The following is a 23,088-nucleotide window of genomic DNA, read 5'->3' on the forward strand; positions in this document are numbered from 1 at the left end:
GAAAAGGCAGGCACATTCAAAAAGTATGTGGCAGGTGTTGAAACATTTGTCATTCAAACTTGCCTGAAGCCTGTTGGGAGCGGATGAAAAACAGCTTGGAGAAAAGTGAGGAAATACTCGAAATGATGCTATTATAGCATTCTTGCTAAACTCTTTTCATCTTGTAGGGATTGATCTAAAAACTTCCTGATTTAGGACCAGTCACCAATCAGTGTCAGAGAAAATGGTGTTGTTTTAAATGCAAAATCTTTACTCTGTGTCGTATCAGACTCTTAGGCCATACCCATAGGTCCCAGTAGCTCCTCACAGAATGCCGATTTTTCTGGACACACATGTTGAAGCCTAACAGGGTGGATTGTCTTGTGACCTCATGTTCCAACTGCCTTGTTTGGTAACCTTGCATGGCTGATTGGTCCAAATTCTATGGAAGTAAATCTGTGTCATCGGGTTTTGTAAAAAAAAGGTGAATTTCTAGCACTGAATATTTATGCATTGAAATTATGTATCTGAATGTTTTTCAACGTTAAAATACTGCAAAAAATTCAACCACAACATCCGGGACCTCAAGGAAGAGCAATCGATTCTAGATTCAAGATCAGGAGCGTGCGTCAAGCAAAAGGAGCGAGCACCCAATACAACTTGGGCTTGTCGGCAGCATGGTGACCGGAATGTAGCCATGTCCAATAATAACGGGGCTTTAACTCTTTATTTCATCAGTGTGGCCACGTATGAAGAAATACATAAAATAACATATAATGTTCACCCTGAACCAAAACGTTTTCTTGCCACTGACAATATACAATTTTATTTAAGTATGCAAATCAGCAGACCATGCTATAAGCTCGGTTGGCCGACGGCGTAGCGCAGCCGCCCCACGACATAATGTTAGTTTGCTCAACAGGGTTCGAATCCAGGTTGTGGCGAACGTTTAATAATGTTCTTTTATGTATTTCTTCATCGGTGGCAGTGACGTAGCGCTCACTTATACAATCATAATCTCTGCATTGGATATGGGATGCATATTTGAACATTTTCAACAATATGTTTGCAAATGTGTGACGACTCAAGTGACTGAGGCAGACAACATCTGCCTGTCGGGGGAAAACAAACCAGTAGTCACATAACACCGTCACTGAAAAATGGGTTCTCGTTTCAGACTTTATGAGCAAATACAGGATCTCTTTGAGTTAATTTCTAAAGCGTCGCATTAAGACGTACATCCCTTTATTTAAGACTGCGCTACTTGCAGGTCGCTGTGTTGTGCCAGATCCTCAATAAAGTTTACCCATGGTCATGAAGATCATTTAACGTGCCCGCTTAATACCAAACTCAGAAAAAGGATCCTTCCACCGACCACTTTCCGCACTCGCCGTTATTCCTACATGTCCTGTCGGGTTTATACGTCTGCACGCTCCGTTAAAGCCGCTGCCCCCCCCCCACGATACAGCGGCTCATGTGCCTCTTCAAGCATGTTCATGGTTTCAAAACACTGCCAATCACTGACAGAAGACAAGACAATGACGACTAGAGTTCAGGTAGGTATCTGGGAAGACACAGCGGTGAGCTCGGTGGGTCTGTGGTCACGGAATGACGAGATCAGACAACGGGTGAGTGATGCATGTTGGGTTATAAAGGAGTGCTCAGGTGGGTTCAGGTGAAGATGATTAGTAGTCAGGTGACAGGGATCGGGTGACTGAATGAGAGGGAGGGGAATGGGATTGAGTGGGAGGTGATGGTGAACGGGACGAAGGTGTAATCCTGACACACTGATGGCATGAAGAAGAGTTAAAGCCCCGTTATTATTGGACATGGCTACAATCCGAAGCCGAAGTGCTCGCTCCTTTTGCTTGACGCACGCGCTTGATCTTGAATCTAGAATTGATCGCTCTACCTTAGTGTCCCGGATGTTGGTGTTTTTGGGCTGAATTTTTTGCGGCTGAATATTTTAACAGAGATTTTTTTTAGGTTGACCCACCAGTTGAGAATCACTGCTCTAAGACATTGTTTCTTAAACCTGTTGTGGCAAATGAGATACTGGACATTGTTAGGGGATGTAAAAAGAAAACTTCTACAGACTATTGAATGATATGGATATGAAGACCTTAAAAAGTGTTATCGAAAGTATCTGTAAGCCGTTAACTTTCATTTGCAACTTATCGTTGCAAAATGGCCAATTTCCTGATAGTATGAAAGTAGCAAAAGTGATTCCTCTGTTTAAGGCAGGAGACAAGCATCTCTTTACTACCTATAGGCCGGTTTCCCTATTACCGCAATTTTCAAAAATCCTAGAGAAGGTTTTCAATTCTAGACTTGACAGTTTTATTGAAACAAATAAAAAAATTAAGAAGTTAGAACAGTATGGGATCAGAGGGGTGCAATTGTGGAATAACTTAGAGATAGACATGAAACAATGTCCAAATATCAACCTGTTTAAATATAAATACAAACAAAAGATTTTTAGTATGAAAATGAAAATATTGTCCATTAGGAGTATTCTACCATGATCAGACATTGTAAGTGTATATAATCCCTTTTGCTTTTGTTTTGTAATCGTTGTTGATGTTGTTTTATTCTATTTGGCACTATGGTCTGTAGTACTATTGTGAGATGACAAATTTTATTTAATTTTGGGGTGGGCGCTCATAAGCTCTTTTGCTTCGGCCCACTCCTTTTCAGCAGAATGGTTACTGCTCAAATTAATACATTTTTCACGGGTGAATTTTTTGCAGTATTTTAACGTTGAAAAAACTTCAGATACATCATTTCAAGGCTAATATTTCTCCCATAGCTGATTTTTGGTTTTATTCATTTCATATTTATTTTTGAATATACACAAATTATTTCACATTCACATGCAGATGATTGTAGAAATAAAAAACGTTATTAATAGTTTTCTCACTGGAAAAAATGTCAATGTCAATGTCAATGTAAAAACATTGTTTAATTGTGGTTGTCGGATGTAGAAAACAAGTAAACTTCTCTTCTAATATCAATGAAGCAAGGCACACCACTCACAGAAAGATTTTCTGAAAATGTTTTTGTCAAATTACTTTAATTGTTTTGCTTTAAATAGCTTTTTCTGAAAGGCTCTTACTGAACAGCCTTAATTCCTTCCTTTCAGACCACAGTTCACATAATTGATTTGGTCTATCCTTCCAGGAGTAATTCCATTATTAACATTTGGGCTTTGGTATGTTATGTTCCTACGTTGACTTTTATTTATACTAATCCACGGAGGTATAATTATAGGTGCTCAGTGCAATTATGTCTGTCAACATGGGGACATTAAATGAGTCCAGTGCAGTTCAAATGAAATCAATGAATCAATTGCACAAACCTACGCTTGGAAACAATAGAACTTGCTTGCTTGCTCTTAGTAAAGAGTTGTTTTGTGATCGCCCTCTCACATGTAGAAAAAGAGACTGTCCTTGAGCCGTTTGTGCTGAAGGACCTGCTGCCGTCTGCACTGGGAAGCTACTATCGCTACACCGGTTCCCTGACCACCCCGCCCTGCAGCAAGGTGGTGGAGTGGATCGTCTTCAGCAGACCTATCTCGGTCTCCTACAAACAGGTAAGAAGCACACAATAACAAGACAAGCAAAGCATACAATCACTTATTGTTTGTAATGAATTCAAGTCATTTGAATGTCAAAATGAGGTGCATCTCTTGTTTTGGGAGAAAACATGGAAGCTCAGTTCAGCCATATTAAGCTGCGCTATTTTAAGATCATAACCAAATGGCCTCGATGAATGAATGATGAAAGATTATATTGAAAAAATGATCTTGTGATTGCGCTTAAATGTGTTATTTTTATTCCATTGTTAAGGAGAATGCTTCTTCTTGTAGGGGCTGAGCGACTTTCACATAATGAGCTTTACTGTGGTACATAGAGATTGTGTGAGATGTTGGAGATAGCCTTTGTGGGTTTTGGGTCTAGCATTAGGCTTGACATCCATTTGTTGTGTCCTTGAGATTTATTAATTGAGATTGTAACTCCAGTGTTTCTTTAAACATTATATTTAATGTTTAAAGAAACACTGCAGTTACAAACCACATTTAAGGGTTGATAAAAATACATTTGAATACATTTTCACATTTGAAGACAAAAAGCCATGAGTCATGCAAGATGGCGGGTGGCTGTATTCCACTGCGGAAACAGCAGAATAATTTTACGCTCAAAATGTAAAAGGTAGAAGATAGTTATGATTTATACGCTTCAATGTGTGAGGCGTCTGGGTCCAAACCAAACACAAAGTTAGTGGGGGAAGGGTTAACACGCAGTCAGCGTGGCTTTATTTACAAAACACGAAACAATTGTGGGGTTCTTGGGTTTAGACGTCGTCCGCTTGCTGCCGGTCCCACCGGGATCAAACACGCATCCAAAAAACAACGTAAAGCGTCCTGGGTTTTCCTTCTTCGCCTAGGACAGAAATGTAGTTGTTAGCCAGGGGTTGATTTCAATATCACTTCTCTACAAGGTCGAACAAAGTGGCGTCTCAACTTACCGCCCGACGGGGAGAGTTCTGCTCAGGATATGAGCCGGGCACACATAGAGAGGCCAGGGTGCAGCTCCTGTTATGCCGCTACCCTGATTGGCAACTCAACAGAGCCGTGCTCCTGCGAGCGGGGCTGGGAACATATCACCCTGATTGAGGATTAATCTGGGGACGTACCTCCCATCAATGACCCACCCCAAGAGCTGCACCTGGCCCCCTCTGCGTACGCCGGTGCTGCAATAGAAACTCTCACCTGATCAGGGGCAGGTTAGGGCTGAGACTCCACAAATGGCTTGGTGGTTTTTGTACTCTCAATTCGGCTCATGGTTTGTCTGAGAAAAATGTTAAAGATATCACTGGATTTAGCACAATCTCGGCTAGCTTTAAATAAATATTTCTCTTACTGAATAATTGCTCTCACTGAATAATATTAAAAGGCAAAGAACTCATTTTGTTTTCATGAACAGCCTTATTGCCAGAAGCGGCAGTTGCTTGTTTAATGCAAAACTAGAAAGTTTCATTTAGATTTCAATATTTTCACGGAGTGGTGGCAAAAAGGACCATCCTCAACGGTTTATGTGAAGACTCCAGGAACCGTAAAAGGAGGAGCTGTGGATTGAAACAATGGGCAGTCTGTGATATGAAAGGGAGTGAGGCCATTTAGTGCTTTACTTTGCGAATAAGAACAACACATGGACTAAAAAGTATATGTAACAGATTTTGGTAGCCAGTGTAGGTTGTGTGAAACAGGTGCTCAATTTACATTTGTCCAACCCTGGCTGCAGAATTCTGAATTCTGAGTGGCTTTACAAGAAAAGAATGAAAACACTTTGAGCATTGTTTTAGTTCAGGAGAGGTCTCCCCTTTACTGTGCTGCACAAGCGATAAAGGTCGTATCGGTCAATGAATTAGAATGAGATTTCAAATTGAGGTCCATGTCTGAAGCAAACTGAGATTTTCTTTTTCTGTTGGGGGATTTCTGCGAGGCTAGACCTTTCTTCTTTCCCAGGACATTTTGGCTCGGAAAATTATGGGCAATTAAATTAATATTACTTCACACGTAGAGTAACCTGTGATATAATTTGACACTTAATTAATCTAATCTTTTACCTAATTATATTACCATTGTGTCAGCCTTTACGACTGCACATGCATCGGATTCATCCTCGACATATTTCACAAACACACATATATTTTTAAAATGTGGTGGTCACTGTGAACACATTTACATCACCCAACTATTTCAAAAAACAAATGACAATCAATAAATAGAAAACGATGCAGAACAGCGGAATATAAAATGGAATATGACAATGAGTCATCAAGGAAGCATCATCCATCCTTCCTGACCAATAGTCACTCTTTCTCAACATGGTTAAAAGCTCCTTTTGAAGGGCTTTTGTTTACTTTTTTTTTCGCTGCAACTCTCCAGAGAAAACAGTATTTAGGAAGATAAAAGGATGAGGTTGGAAAGAAAATGAACACAGATGGTGACTCCAGTTTTTTTCTCCCTCTGACTCTTTTTATTTTATTTCTCGCCACTCTTGCTACTAGTCTTTTGTTTTGATAGATAGTTGAAATAGGTTAGCCGGAGTGACGGCATTTGCTTTGGGCCTTTGAGAATCGATGCTCAAGTTCTTACACAACAACTCACCCAAAAAGCCTTTCTTTCAAACAGTCGTGAGGACTAGCCCCACTTTTATTTGTGCATTCAATGATGTGTATGTGTGTGTATAGGTGTGTAACTGTGTGTGGGAAAGAGGCAAGTTGCATCTCAGATGTAGCAACCTAAGATGGTTTAGGCCGCGCGGCTCTCATATTGCATCAAACCTGAATATGAGCTGCAAACTGGGAAGTACTGTTGAGATCAGCCTCCTATAGCAACTGCAAGTGGGACATTTTTTCTATAATTTTCCATCTGGTATTGTGTGCACTTGTGCCAACTTTCCCCGAAAGCAGCTAAGATGGAGCCAAATGGGTGTCCTTTTTTCCTCGAGATCCGAAGATTTAGAACAGTGATTCTCAACTGGTGGGTCGCGACCCACTAGTGGGCTAGCACCAGTGGCGATTCTGGTGGCCGTGGCCACCCCTGAAAGCTCATTGGCCACCCCTGTGGCCACCCCAGATCTGATAGGTAGTTGGTCAAGTTCCTCAACACAAGAAACAAGAGAAATGCTGTCAATCAATGATGACAGCTGAACAACAGATTTAGGGCCAGTTTTACATTTTTAACTAACAGTAATGGTCGTACTGAGGCTGTAAGAGCTGATTTCTGTTCAGCGGACGTTTGGCCATGCAGGTCAGGTGACCCATGGTTGCGCTGCATCTGCCGCTGGTCCGTGAAACAAGAGGACGGTCACAGTTTACTACAGCGACGATACAACAACGATAAAAACGCCGGAATCTGTCGATTGAGAGGTATGGTAATTTAATGTTTAGTTATATCGTTGTTCCCTCTGAATGTGTAGGAAAACTTTATCTAGCACTAAGTAGCAGCTAAAAGTCAAACTACACTGCACTAGCTGGCTAGCTTAGCAGCCTGCAAACCAAGTTAAATGTTGAACGTTAGCATTTTATTTTTTTTAATTATTAGGATACCGCCATGAAATATGAAACGCTATTTTCTGGACTGAAGACTGAGGGTGTTTGTTTGTAGATGTGTGTTCAATAGAGCTAACAGTGTCTGAAATATAGTGTGACAGTCTAGATTTAAGTCGCTATAACACAAGAACAAGCTGTAACTTATTTATTTGCTCTGTGATTTAAGGGCTGTTTAAAGACTTTTTGCTCTTGGAGATGAAGGACTTTTTGTTTGTATTAATTAGCTCATCTTCACAGTTCCCATATTTTTAGACGTTTAAATAGGCAGAGGCAGAGCAAATTGCATTAAAATTCCTGACTTGGTGGGTCTGTCATAACCTCTACATTGGCTCTGCGCAAATGTAACGATGGTGACAAGGATTCCTTTAGGAGGACAATCTTCTACCCCATTGTGGACACCATACTTAGAGAGTTAGACAGGCGCTTCTCAAAAGACAATTGTGAAATAATGAGAGGAATACAAGCTTTGGACCGCAAAAGCATATGTTTCCTTTAAGAAGAAGCAGTCTTTCGCCTGGGAGAAATTTATGAAAGTGACTCTGAAGATCTCAGTCATGAACTCCACCAGACAAGGAGGCTTTTGCAAAGGAAACCGCAAAGTGGAATGCCAAACTTTTCCGGTATTGTTGAACTTGCAGTGTTCCTTGAACCTCATAAGGATGTTTTTCCACGAGCTTTTTCGTCTGTGCAAGATAGCCATAGCCCTCCCGGTAAGCAGTGCCGCATGTGAGCGCAGCTTCTCAGCTCTTAAACTCATCAAGACCCATTTGCACACAACAATGACAGATGACAGACTGAGCAACCTGGGTGTTCTCAGCATTGAGGCTAGAAGAGCAAAGTCACTGGACATGGACAAATTTATTAAACTTTTTGCTACCAATCACCAAAACAGGCAAATTCATCTGATAAGATGGATGAACCCAGAATTTGTCTAATGGTCTTGTTTTTGTGTTATTAAGGTTTGCTGGTTTATCTTACAACTGTTTATATACAATTTTCACAAGTTACATTATGAAGAAGCACCTTAACCCTTTAGTTATATTTGGTCTGGTGGCATTGCATTGGACTTTAAGTCTTGTCGTGTGGTCTTGGCCCTATGTGAAAGCATTTTGAAGCAGCAGAATGAGCAAAAGCAAGAACTAGCTACCTCTATTGCACTTTGTTACTATTATTAGAATCCTCTATTGTTGATGAGAGTTTAAAGGTTTACATAACATTACTTCATAGTATATACTTTGTTTGGAGTTAAGATTGGTTTGGTTTTTGTTACAATTGTGTACAATTATGTATATGTAACGGATTGTATACAGGTTCTGTTAAATTGCTGCTTAAATGGGGACAGCGGCGTCTACTATGGCCACCCCACACTAGCTTTGTGTCCCATCTTGGCCACCCCAGTAAAAATGTTCTCGATACGCCACTGGCTTGGTATGCATATACTGTAGGCTATGCATTTAAACATCAATAGTAATTAAAGTTGCGAGCTGCTCGACGGACACCCAGTCGGAATATAAAAAAGAAATAAGAAAAAAAAAGTTTTAAAAAAAGTCCAGGATGAGCATTGTACCCAGGACAACCACACGCTAACCAAGCCTAGATTATGGAAGTGAATCTGTGTCATCGGGTATTGAAAGAAAAAGGTGATTGAATTTTTAGCACTGAATATTTATGCATTGAATGTTTTTCAACGTTAAAATACTGCAAAAAATTCAACCGCAAAAAAATCACCGTTAAAAAACTCAGCCGCAAAACAAATCATGGTTAGAATATTCAGCCCATAAAATTCAGCCGCAAAAACACCAACATCCGGGACACTAAGGTAAAGCAATGGATTCTAGATTCAAGATCAGGAGCGTGCATCAAGCAAAAGGAGCGAGCACCCAATACAACTTGGGCTTGTCGGCAGCATGGTGATTGTAGCCAGTGTTGTGCCTGAACGCGTTCATTGAACGATAGTTCATGAACGCATTCATATTTTGGGCGAACGTGAACTGAACGTACTGTTTTAATGCCTGATGAACGTTACTGTGAACTGTGAAATAGGGTGCCAGATTTCTATAGAAAACACACCGTAAACACGCCTTAATAAGTAGCGGAAAAAACACCCATCTGGCAACACCAGCCACCAGTGTCGCACCGCGCATGCGTCATAAAAAAAAAAAGAAATGCATGGAGGCGACAGCTGCGGCATATAATAATTTTAATGAGTTTTATGAAGTTACTGACAAGGTCGGTGAGGATGGGAGGAATCTGACCTTTCTTTGCAAACATTTGCACCTTAATGATAACTGTCGTGTTTTTATTCCTTATTTAAAAAGACCATTCAAGCAGCATGTGTTTGAGAATGTACTGTAGGGGTGAACGCTGCAGCTGCTGCTAGTGTGGAGTGAATGGACAGCAACATTAAAGCAACAATATGGAAATGCTGTCTCCTCAATGCTAATGTAAACCCTGGTTGGATAAGGATTCAAAATTGGATATGAAGATTAAACCTGATGCATAGCTTCAGTGTTAAAACTGATAAAATAATTGCTGTCTGTGGTTCTGGGCTGTGGCAATTTTTTTTTTAAATAATAGCTCGCAGCAACGTATGGAAATAAAGAACTGAACTAGTTCATTTTTTGTAACTGTGAACTTAGTTCAAAATTTTTGAAGTTTGAACTATGAACTGAACTAGTTCATTTTAAAATGTGTGAACTGAACTTTGAACCAGTTCATGTAGAAAGTGAACTTTCCCAACACCGATTGTAGCCATGTCCAATAATAACAGGGCTTTAACTCTCCTTTATGCCATCAGTGTGGCCACGTATGAAGAAACACATAAAAGAACATATAATGTTCACGAGATATAAAAAAACGTTAGCGTTTAAAGGCATTGACCCAATAATCATTCCCCGGAAATTTCACGAGAATCAGCCCCAGCGTCTGGTTTGCAAAAACATGTTTTCACAAATTTTAAAAAATCTAGTTAGGCGCATGTGCATACCATGATTGACTTCTTTGTAGAGCATATCCAAGAGATTGAGTCATCTAAAAAAATAATTTGACACGCAGGTAAAAAACATCATCCACAGGAAGAACTGTCCAATAGGGAGAAAAGGGAAGAAAACTTATTTCAGGATGGACTGAAGTGTTATAGATGTCATGTAATCAGAAGGAATAACGTATTATTAAAATATTATTAAATTATATATTCCACTTTTTAGTGCTTCTACACGTTCATTTGGGTATCTGGCAAGTCTACCCACCCTAAAACTCCTAAAGCTTACTTATCATTCTCTCGTCACTATGAAATGGGAGTCACTCTTACATGTCCTCGAATACACTTGGAATAGCCAGCTAGCAGCATGAAACAAATGAAGCCCTCAAGATGCGCTGTGGTCATCTGCACAGATCCGCATTGAGAGGAGAGGGGGGACGGGGGAGATGGCTCATTAGCATTTAAAGGAACAGGCACTCAAAACAGGTCACTCTGTGGAGGGCTGTTTTAGACAGGGTAAAAGCGTGTTGTTTTAAATGATCCTTGTGGTATTAAGTATGTTACAGACATTTCATTAAGATCCCAAGGAACCGAATCAACTTTTGGTAAAATGGGCATATAATGGGTCCTTTAAAGGATGTACAACGCGTTCAATGCATATGACAGAAAACGTTAAAATATTTATGAAAATGGCATGTTGCAATCATAGCATTGGTTATACACTGCTATGCAATGTAGCTAAAGTACTTCCCTATTTCACTTCTGGCATCTCTGCTTGATACTAAGAATATGCAAAATCTTTCTGGGAAAGAAGCTGAATTAGTGATGTGCATTAAATGAGATATGAATTCATATCAAGGCGGATATCAACCTATTTAGACTAAAATTAGCAACATATCATATGCAGACACTATATTCTCAGGGAAGTCAGGAGGAAACAACAACAGATGAGGTGCAGGTGCGACAGGTACAGGTCCGGATGGCTGGAAACGGGCTGGAGACGGAAAGAGGAAACGGGCATGCTCACAGGGCATCTGGTGGATGGATGAATAATGGCAATGCAGGGAGCCAGACTGAGGGAGACTGTGGTTACAGGAGATAATTGCTACACAAGGCAAATGTACACCTCAGTTACTGCCTAGTTACTGCCAAAGCCCTTGTGTAAATCCAGTAATCCCAATCATTCGAAAAGGAGCACAGAATACGAGCAAGATGAAAACCATACGGCCCCATCACCGTGATATTTGTGTGTTATTAGTTTAATTAGCTCCTAACAAAACTGAGTATAATGAGAAAGCTAGGGGGTTACCCTCTGGTAACGGGAATCAGCAGATCAGTTGACAAATAGGTAGAGGTAGAGGTTGGGCAGAGCACGGGCCTTATTCATTGTCTATAGAAAGCAAAAGCAGTTAAAATCAGATGTGTCTCCGTTAAATAATCTGGTCAATCTGCCTATGATGTTAGAGGCATCTTGATTTGCCAGTTTCTGCTTTATGCTGTGATGGTATGTAGATTTCTTCTCAGATGGGAGGGCACACTGAAGAGTTACAGTGGGAGTTACAACATGACCTGGTGTTAGACTGCACTAGACTGCACTGTGATGTGCTGTCTGTGATAGATCCAGAGCTGGAGGAAGGGCTGACGGCTCTCAGCTCTGTGTACTCCTGCTGTCCACAGTGGGAACAGAAACACAGATGGGAAGCAAGCCATGAATAGTAATCATTCTCACAAACATAGAGTAATCATGTGTGTAGTGGGAGTCAACAAACAGCAAAGCCAAGCAGTTATAAGCATTCTGAGCAACGTGCTCTTAATCGCATACACAGTCTTAGAGGCACTGCTGATTTCACTCTTTTTTTAGGACACAGGCATCACTTCCAGTCCCACATGACCTGAGGACTTTTTCCATCCTTATAGAGAGTGTTCAGATTTGAAGTGAGTTTGTACCTACAGTAGATGGCTGTTGTCTCGCACTCGGTGTGCAAAAACAGAGAGGAGAACCAGCATGGGAAATGTACTGCTGTGGGCATGGACATGGGGATTATATAGGCTTATCCATGCATCACAGTTTTCTCCAAAGCAGTATATCTGAACAAATTTACGTTATATATATTTTGATGTGGATATTCATGGCCCTGAATTTCAATTAGAGAAAGCTATTTGAGAGATGTGCTTTTTAAATTTCTATCTAAACACAGTACTTAGTATTTTATTTAAAGGCTATTAGCAGTTTATTAATTTTACCAATCTTCTACATTTGTTTGTAATTCTCTGCTTTGGTCCATTGTTCATCCTTTCTTTTTTTTCCATAAACATGGTAATAGCCGGTCACAGGGTAAAATAGTAATGTTTTATTTCTTCACTTGTCCAAATAGGTCATATGTTCACTAATTTTCTTTTCCTCTCTTGTGCAATCTCTTGTGGATTCATTAGACAAACATGCTTTTACAGCCAATTATTAGAGTTTAGTCGGTTTGTAAGTACAACTTTCAACAATTAAGGATAATCCCTTCAAAATGCCTTCATACATTATTTTGCTGAGGTTTAGTTTCTTTTTCTTTTTTAAATTTCAGAGCACCAGATTGATGTACAGGACATAGCACAGGATATAATTTGCTGTGCTCACACATTTTCAATGGAGGCATTTACCTTTGTGAAACTGATCTGCCTCTCAACGCCCCCTCCTTCGCTTCTCCAACACTTGCTTGCACACAAGCTGTTTGTCTGTGTGCATTGCTTCCAAACACATTGTACAGAGTATCCATCTGGCAACACAGACAGAAAGATGACACTTCAGTCACACAGTGCAAATCCATGTCTGGTCGCACGTCTTGCCACACAGCATGCATTTGACAAATGGCAACATAACGAAAGAGGCCAACTTCAATATCCACCCAAAGCAGTACAAAATGTTCACAGCTTGATGAACATGGCAGCTGAATACATTTTACAATGTTTCAGAAAACATTCAACCAATCAGAAACCACAGTGTATGACTTCTTGTTTCCACAAACGATCCTTCCAGAAGTACCTTCTAGTTTTACAAATCATTCAAAATTCTGCCAAATCCAGCCATCGTTACCCCATGTAAAACTCCTTTGGCCTATACATCTCTGCTCCATTTGAGGAGGTTTTTCCAGTTTTTCCAGTTTTAGCAGCACGTGAGGTAGCTTTGGGCCACAGTTGGCACCGAGGAATTGGACTAGTGTACTAGTGGACTAAGATATTTATGATTTAGCATTAATTACACTGCTGTCATGAGTCTGCCAATATGAGCACTTCAGAGATACAGTCCACAAGGACCTACACTCATAGGAAGTTCATGTTTTGGAGGTAACATGTCTGTGTGAAAGATTGGCAGTTGACTGATTCAAACATGTCCTCTGGTGAGGGACCTTATGATTGCAAACCCATCAGGGCCACTTTGCCCTCTGCTCTGGATTGGGCCGTGAACTTTTCCTCTTCCCTGTGATTAACTATTTGCTTCAAAGGCTGGACTAGGCATTACTTTGGAAGCTGCTTACTAGATTTTCCAATTCCTCTGAATTTGCAGAAAGTGTCTTTGAGCATGGCGAACAAGCCACACTACAGACTGCATCACAGGAACTGAAAAAGGCAAAATTAGCTTTTCCGTGTCATGCATATGCATTCACGGGTTAGTCAAGGGAAAAGTGTGAGTTTCCCACAAAGAGATGGGGGTGGTGGCGTAAAGTGCGCCTAATCATGTACAGAAACTCCCCGTGAATGCGTACTTCCGTTTTGCAGTGAAAATTCAATTCATCACCATTATTGGCATCAGGATAATTTCAACCAGTCATAGCATCAGCAGTGGGAATATTGCGTATCACAGTACTTCACACTTTGCTACAGCACACTGGTCAATACATACAGTTGCAGAAATAACACATCAACTTCTTTTCCACTGGATTTTTGTTTTTGCTGTTTTGATTTTGGCTGATCCATGATAGAAAGAGTGCAAGAGTGAATGCTACGCATGCAAATGTACAGGCGGCCCTCTGTGTCTTAGTTCTATCCAGATGTAATCCCACTATGCTTGCACTGAACTTCTGCTGTGCCAGAGACTACAAAAGCAGTGAGCGGTGTCTCTCTGGACATCACCAGCAGGATTCCCTTCACACAGAGCATAAACAGTCTATTTATCGATCAATTATCTATCAATCATTAATGGTCGTCCCTGTCAGTGATGTCGTCCAGCACTAAGGACACAGCTAGGATTCACTATGCAGAGACTTTTTAGTCTGTTCATGTTTGAACTGCATTTCAATTATTTCAGTCTAAAAAACAAAACACAAACTTTCAGGGAAGCATGATATTAATAAGTTTATTTCAATTTTATCAACTAGGCCTCCTAGAAATGTTAGCTAGTTTTCTCCATCTGTCTGTCCCAGCCAGTCCTCTTCCCAGCCAGTTCTTTTCCCCCTCGGGTAGTCTAGACCAGTGTTTCTCAACTAGGTCGCGGACCCGTTTGTAGTGGGTCGCGGGCCTTTGCATGGGAAAATAAAAATTAAAAAATTAAAAATTAAAAAAAATCATCCTGTGATTTTATTTTGAAGGAACTCTCTTGAATGCAGCGGAGTGTCGTTTTTTTCGATTTGGGTCGCGGCTTGTCATTTGGGGTGATGGTGGGTCACGGAGCCAGACCAGTTGAGAACCACTGGTCTAGACCTTAGTCCAGCCCTCACTATCCAATTATTAACAGAAAGAAGAAACTTCAGCTTTGTCGTAAATTGAGTGACTGTCCGCCCCCGGGATTAAAAATGGAAGCAGATTCCATAAAAGAAGAGCTTGATAACTGATGGCTCTGGCTCCCATCCTACATTTTAAGACTCGATGAACAAGTAACCTAGCATTTATGGAGCGCAGCTCTCTACTTGGGAAACATGGTACTGTAAGTGACATACCTGACACCAACTCTCCTCTTGTTCACTCTGTCCTCTTTATCCTTGTCTCTGCCGGCACCAGCTGGAGGCTTTCTACTCGATCTTCACCACGGAACAGCAGGACCACGTTAAGTCGGTTGAGTATCTGCGCAGCAACTTCAGGCCCATCCAGAGATTGGACAACCGCCACGTCTTCAAGTCAGCAGTCAAAGATGCCTGGCTGCCTGACTTGACTGAGCGCGGCAGCGGGCCGTATGGCACGGAGGCGTCCAAAGGTAGTGGTGCAGAGACTTTTGACATTTCCTTATTTCCTTATCACTGTACATTTAATTAATAAAGAATGGGATGTCTATAAAGAGTTAGCGAATACTTGCGTAATTGTTTACTTGTCAACTCTTTTTTTTGTGTGATGGAGGAAAAACCTAGCCGTGTCAATATTTAATGTTTTTATGATAACAATAAACATTATCAACATGTTAGAAATAATTTAGGTGCTGAAATGCAAACAGTTGCAAGATGAAGATGACAGAACATTTACACCTTACTATATCAAAGCTTTTAAAACTGCAGATTGTCTATATTTCTTATTACATTTAAGTGTTGAGATATGTTTAAAAATTAACGAATTAATCTTGATTAATGGCGATTAATCACTGTTGTTGTTGTTGTTTGTTTTTCTTCTAAAGACTAAATCTTAAAAGTAAGGAGTAATCACTTTAGAAAACGTGTATTTTAGACACTGTCGTTTAATTGTTAATGCACAGTTTTCCTGCTGTACGTCGCGGCTGTTTGTTTTACATCCAAGGCAAAAAGCTCTGTCCATCTTGATGTAACTAACTGCAGCATTTTGTTTTCGCGGTAAAAGTTCGTTAACTACTTTAAAATATGTTGCATTAATGTGTTAATCCAGACAGCCCTAATATTTAGTGTTGCTGATTGTGTGTGTGTTGGGGGGGGGGTGGTCCGGGCATGCGCTCTGTCATTTCACTAGCGAGTTGGCCAACTCTCCTGGCATAAGGCAGTGGGAGGCACACCAGCCGTCCTTCCACTGCCGCCTCATTACCACTCAAACAACACCACACATTTTGCAGTGTGTGCGTGTGTGTGGGTATTTTCAGCGTATTAGTAAGTGTTTGCGTGTGGCCTAGCATCTGTGCCGTGTCAACTGTCATAGCAGGAGATGTCCCCTCCTTCCCTTTCGTACACACTTCCATGTGGTCGACTAGGAGAGAGGAGGATCACCCAGAAGTACACCTACACACACACATACACAGACATGTGTGTACTCTTTTGGCACAGTTTGTTTGCGTATTTAATGCAGAATGTCCTTGAGCGCTGCAGTGGGACATGTTTACTGTTGGCAGATCTATAAGGCTGGCAGAGGAGATGCTAAGAGGCGGATGAGGCGGAGGAGGAGGAGGAGGAGGAGGGCCGGCTTGGAGATAAGAGGGGAATCTGCGTTTATGTGAGACTTCTTTTAAACCAACATCATGCAGACTCTCGCCATTGTAAAACGATAAGCCAGCATAAAATCAACTCAACCTATAGAGTCATTTTCTTACCTCCCCATGCCAATCTATTTACCTGAAGCGCGACCTGAACGCTTCCTGCTAATGATTGTTTCTCATCAGCAATAGTGTTTCATTGTCTTTTGTGTCCCTGAATGACTAGTTACCTCCATCCTTAGTTGAGGTGTGAAGATGCACTTACAGACTGGTGTTGTTAAAACTGCAACCCAACATTTTAATACATATGTCTTGTTTTCTGGAGCAAATGAGACCAGTAGAAAGAACCTGTTCTGTGACTAGAATGGGATGGATCTGCTTGTTTATCCTTAAACTGTTTCACATGTCATGAGCTGTTCTATACATCTTAAACAAGTGTAGCAATGCAGTCGTAAAAAATAGAATCTCTTAATGGTGAATTGATGATGATGATAGGGTTAAGCTAGGATTGTATCAAAACCAAACTCTCCTTCCAAAGGAAAGACATTTTTTTCCAAGGTGTTCCCCTTTTCACTGTCTGTGTCTTTTTCTTCCTTTTGAAAAATGCTCTCATCTCATATCATCATCGCATTTTCAAAGCGTCCTTTTTTGAAAGCGGTGAGCAGTTTAAAGCATTTTTAAAGTGACTTCTTCCTCTTCTCAACTTCTAAATTGTAGATGCCTACTATATCAGAGGAGCCTCCCGGTACATGAGCAGGGAGACATCCAAACACTGTAATGCAGGGTATTCTTTTTACTACAGAATTTACAGGTAATATTCACAATAAATAATAACTGACTCCATCCTAACGCTACCCTGACTGCCAGGAACCTCAGTGTGACACTCTGCAGTCTCCACTTTCCCTCAGAGCCAACATTCCAGCAACAACACGTCCCCCTTCTCAGACAGGCGACCCAGGTTCTGGTCCAGGCTCTGGTTATCTCACACCTTGCCGTTGGTGCCTCCCTCCCAGCAGGTCAATCCGACGTCTCCGCTTATGATAGCACATACTTATAGCATTGTTGTGGTTTGGCTTTCTTGAAATGTGGTTTCTTGTTGTTCTGGGTCTGACCCTAGTTGAATGCACTTATTTTAAGTCCTAAAAGCGTCAGCTAAACATAAATAATCACTTGCACAAATATGCAATGGCATCCCTTTTAGAGGTTGTCTCAGTGAATGGTATGAAACTGTCACAGGGCTGGTGCAGGTAGGCAGAGGCAGAACTCACACACAGAAAACACACACAAACACACAGACTTCTGAAAAAAGTATTTTTAATTAATCCAAAAAGTGGCAAAGACGCCAACAGGGACCAAGAACATTTACCAACAACATGTAACATGCAAACAATGACAAGGGACCACAAGGGCCACAAGACACACAGGGCTTAAATGCACAAGGGAGGTGCAGGTGATTGGACACAGGTGGAAACAATCATGAACACTGCAGACAATCACCGGGGAAGACAGGACAAGGCAGAAGTTAAGTTACCCAGGGACACAAGAGACATGAGACTACAACATAAAACAGGAATAAAACCCAAACTATGGAATTTTAAGTATAAGTGCTAACTTAAGTAAGTTAGGAACACTTCTTTCGATTGCCAATAATATGCCAATATTATTTACTCTAAACATCATTATAAACTATTTTGCTTTTGTTTAGTTCTGGGTGTCTTAGGCTGAGATGATCAGCTGTTCAATTCCTTATACAGCCATGAGTGTCAGTATTTACATGATGTCAATTCTTTTAGAGGTTTACAGTTGGCAGTCAGAGTATGACTATGTGCAAGTTGGCATGTGTTAAATGAGGCTTGAGTGTAGATTGTAGTAGTGTAGATTGTAACATTACAATGTACAATATAATTACAGAATAATATGAATAGAATTTGCTGAGGAAACTAGTGTGGAGTTTGACAGCGAATGAACATAAATTTAACATAAATTTAACATAAAGCAGCAATTACATAATTCACATCAGATTCAGATCACATTCACATATGACAGCCCACAGCCTGGCTCTCATTTTTAGAGATTATTTTCCTAATAGTCAGACATTTTGTTCTGGAAGTGTCGATTCTTGAAACAACACTGGTGCAAGCAAATATCTTCCTCCCACTCTTCACTTCCTTCCTGACGTCTTCATTGGGTTACTGCCCTACGCAGTGCCCAATGTGTCCTGCTTAAGGGCACTAAGTTGGTACTGAAGAATGTAAAAATAACCTCAAAAGTGGCCTAACTGTGTTTTCACAGCACTAAAGAGTTTGGCTGTACATTAACCTAACATACATGAAATCACAAGCATTTAGAATAGTGTAAAGTAGTATTTGTGTATTGTGTAACCTACAGCAAAGTCCTCTCACAGGAATCCCACCCAATCCCTCAAAATGCAAAGCCCCACAGCCCAACCCACCATCAAGACCTGGTCATCCATCAACTGTGGTCAACATGCTGCAGGGCCAAAGATGTTCTTTCATCCTCCAAATGGCCCTTCAAAGATGTATGAGAGAGAAAGAGAGAGAGAGACCCCATGTTGGTGTACAAGTGTGTGTTAGACATGGACTTCTTATCTCTGATGTAAGCCATGAGAGGAATACCCTGCCAGACACACAATGCACACAGATAGGAATTAATGTCCACTTCTGACATGGCAACAAAAGGACCATATGAGCACCAGCTGTATCCAAAGACATATTCAGAAGAGGATCAGAGAAGCCCAGGGTAGTTAGTGTAGCCTAAAAGTGAGAGAATGCAACTTACATCCCCCCCAGAAGTCCAGTTTGAAAGGCAAGCATCGCTCTTTTGCTTTTTATTATCTATTCTGGCCACTATCGGTTTGTCTTATTCATTCCTTTCACCATGAAAAAACTGGATATTTGCTTCTTATTTTGTTTGAGCTGGTCCATCTGATAGCCAGGATGTTTGAGAAAGGAGAGAGTAGGCGTACGGTAGTAAGTAGGTAAAGGGTTTTCATATTTAGAAATACGACCCAGACTTGATTTCCTGTTGACGATCATGCTGAGTTCACGGCACAAGCGAAGGAAATTATTTGCGGGAGTAGATTCCATGCAAAATCAATGCACATAAGTGAATGGGCGCGGATCATGTGAATTTTCAATGTGTGGCACGAATGACGCGGCGCGAAAGACAAAAAAGGAGCCTAACGAATACCCCGCCAAATCGCTGTCTTGCTAAAGCCAATCAGTGTTGAGATGCTCCGCTCGTCATCAACGCCGTCCTGCTGCCAAAGCATTAATATATTTGATGAAACAGCCACTCACCAGAGACAAATAGAAAGGCGCTCCACAGCTGAGATTGAACGCTTGTAAGTTAGATCCTGGCCCGATCTGACCCAACAGGTCATCAAACTGGCTGCTGGTTAGCCTGAAGTAGCGCTGAAAGACTGCCGCGGTCATCCAGTCACACTTCCTGGAGGAAACAATGATCACAAACCCAAACACGACGGTGTTTCAAGGAAGGAATGAAGGAAGGCTTGTAAGCAGGGAGGACTCCCTTGACCCCGAAGTAAAGGGGGCACTTTCTGTGTTTTGATACTGCCAAATGACTGAAGGTCTTTATAACGTTTGAAAGATTATTTAAGGAAAATAAACCTTCTATTTTGTTTCGGAATCTGTCAATGACGTTACTTTGGCACTGCTCCACCCTAGCTGGCCGCAGGGACCCCCCCACCCATTACGCTACAACGGAGACAAGCCATAGAGAAAAGCTATGCCCCCTCTCTGGGAAGAATGAAGCAGGACGCAAATGAATGTGAAATAATTAGTACTAGTCGGGCGATTAAACTCGCTTCGCTTTTGGTGTGAACGCAGCATTAGGGTTTTCTACCGCATAGGCTATTTCATCTCATTTTCCTTTAACTGCATATGCTTTTAGCACTGCAGTTAGTGCGCACACACACACACACACACACACACGGTATGGCTGACTGAGCCCAGGTTGATATAATCTGTTAAATACGTTTACCCTGCATAGAGGTCATTCTCGGCTTGACTTCGAAATTATGTCTGTGTGTGAATGTGTGTTTGTTCTACTTTGTGAAAGTGTGTGTGTGACTAATGACTTTAGTAATGCTAAGCCACATGGGGCTCAACTGCAGGTTATGAATAGAAAAACTCCACTGCAGCTCTTTATAAGCAAGCTAATCAATTTGGTTCCACAAGGCAAGTGAGCCCTATTCTCAATCAACCCATGTTCATCATCAAATTACTTTCATTTGCATAATATGATACAGTGTTTGGAATAATCATTATGTGCATTGTTCAATGGGGACACGCTATTCCCTCTTTTCCAGTTTGGAGTCCTGTGACAAAATATAGCTTTACTGATACGCTGACCAAAGAGAATGGATAGTCAACCATTCCACCGATAAGAGAAGGTTATGTGTGTGTCATCTCATCATTAAAATGCTGCACGTACAACCTCCACGTTTGTTTGAAAGCTTTTCCGCCTGCTCCTGTCAAGGCACTAAAGCATTTATGAGGTCAAAAACTGGTAATGAGGCAGCTCATCACAAAAGAATTGGTAGGGACGGAGATCAGGACTGCCGATCAAAAACATTTCTTTGTAGACCCCAAATTGCACATTGGGTCATAAACCCGTTGAAATGGCTCTCCCTAACTTGCATGTTGTGTCAATTATTGTTGTGTTCTGAAGCATTAAGAGTTCCCTTCAGTGGAATTGTCTAAGATTCAGACATAAAGCAAAACAATCTTTTGGCCAGACACTATCATTGATGTTATCCCTGATCAATTTTGCTGATGTTAATGGGAACTCTGAGATTATGTCGGAGGTTAAGTTCGTTTCAAAAACCCAATTAAAAGATATTTGTCAAACTGACAAAACTGATGACCATGATACTGTAGATGTTCATGTGAAAGCTGATTTACAAATAATGCTTGTGGGTTGCTTGCTTTAAATAAATGACAGGGAATTATGAGGAAATTGAATTGCCAGCAACCAATAATATGATTAAATGTAATCAATTTGTAACTCGCAGCAAGGGACGTGTGTGTGGAGCCACATTCCTCTGTAGGGCTACATCACACAACATCATGAGCCTGCCCACCATATCTTGTTACGGCTAGACATGAAGCATTTGACATGAATTACTCATTGCAGGACACTGCTCAGATGTTGTATTTCACTAGGGAATACATACCAGTACAGAAGAGAAAAAACATGCTTGATTTTATTTCGCTTGACTCAAAAAGTGGATTAATTGTATCCTCTATTCCATTCTCGCCTACTGCGCCTCTTTTCGGTTGAGTCAACCTTACTGAATTGAGCTCAGTACCTTCTGAAAACGTGTCACCTTATAGAAGGATTTTAACGCGAGTGTCAAGTTTAAGTCACGCTAGCTTAACAGCAGTTGCAGAGCTGCAAGTATTGTAACAGGAAATGTTTATCAATAGAAGGAAGCAACCAATGAGTCGGGAGTAGGACTTGACTTTTGTCATACCGATGAATCAGTCCCTTACATGAATGAGGGAGACACCGAGGAGGTAAACATTATATAATTCAATCATACACAAGATCAATATATATTTATATGTATATGTAATACGGATCAAGTTAATGTCAATGCATTATTGTAGCATTAGCACATTCATTAATTAACGGCAATTATTATTTTATTGCATGTTAACATCTGTTTTTAATTGTTATTAATTTAAAGGTCCATTGCTTACTGGCTTTGAATACACACAAAGACACACACACACACACACACACACACACACCATGTGTCATTGGGGGGATGTTGATCAGTATTGGTCGTCGTCACGCTTCTCAACCAATGAGAGCTTTGGGGGGCCGGCCTAAGACTGCTGCACAGCTCATATGAACCGACCGCCAGGGACATGAAAATGGAGAAAAATAGCAAATTCTAACGTAGACATTTTAATTTTAAGTCTCTTGCGAACTGCAGTGTTGATAAAACAAATAGAGATGAGCCGGATACTCGGCTGAAACTAGTATCCGGTACGGATAAAGCACTTTTGCCGAGTACGAGTATTATACGAGTAATACGAGTCAATATCTGTGCTCGGATTGAATTAAAGTCCTCATTGGGTAGCTGTCTGTGTCTGCGTTCTGTGATTGGCTGGTAGTCACAGCGCCCCTCCCCTACACACATACTGTTTGTGTTGCTGTGTCCCGCTCGGCTCACACACACAGAACTCCTCTCTCCCTCCCTCAGTCACCAGGTTCGCGGGTCTTTCCCGATAAATTTAAACGATTTCTTCGCCTTTATTTTTTTTACTTCGGTTTGTTGTTCTTAACTAGTAGAGTTCAGGTAAACGTGGGGCTTGTTAAGACGTGGTGCTTAAGAATGCGACTCGCATTGCGTCTCTGCCTGTCGGAGTTTTTTTTTTCAGTCGGCTCTAACCAGTTTTTTTTTTTTACTTCACGCACTGACCTCTCTCTCTCTCTGTCTCTGTCTCTCTCTCTCTCTCTCTCTCTCTCTCTCTCTCTCTCTCTCTCTAAACAGTTTTTTTTACCGTCTGCTGGCTCTCTTCACGCACTCAGTGTCTGACGTTAACTAGTTGTGTTGAATAACTAAATATTAATATTACAAATTAAGCCATACACACACTTCCCCTCTCTC

At 41.0% G+C, this 23,088-nt stretch overlaps 1 protein-coding gene across 4 annotated transcripts in view; it reads left to right on the plus strand.

Annotated features, from left to right (window-relative positions):
- LOC119229756 (receptor-type tyrosine-protein phosphatase gamma-like) overlaps positions 1-23,088 on the plus strand; it is a 389,594-nt gene that overhangs the window by 315,338 nt on the left and 51,168 nt on the right. For all 4 annotated transcript variants that reach the window (XM_062564177.1, XM_062564176.1, XM_062564178.1 and 1 more), the window contains 2 exons: positions 3,414-3,571; positions 15,062-15,254. In XM_062564177.1, coding sequence (XP_062420161.1) covers positions 3,414-3,571; positions 15,062-15,254 — 351 coding nt within the window. The remainder of the gene's footprint in view (positions 1-3,413; positions 3,572-15,061; positions 15,255-23,088) is intronic.

This window comes from Pungitius pungitius, chromosome 8 (genome assembly GCF_949316345.1).
Source record: "Pungitius pungitius chromosome 8, fPunPun2.1, whole genome shotgun sequence".
In the NCBI taxonomy this organism is placed as follows: domain Eukaryota; kingdom Metazoa; phylum Chordata; class Actinopteri; order Perciformes; family Gasterosteidae; genus Pungitius; species Pungitius pungitius.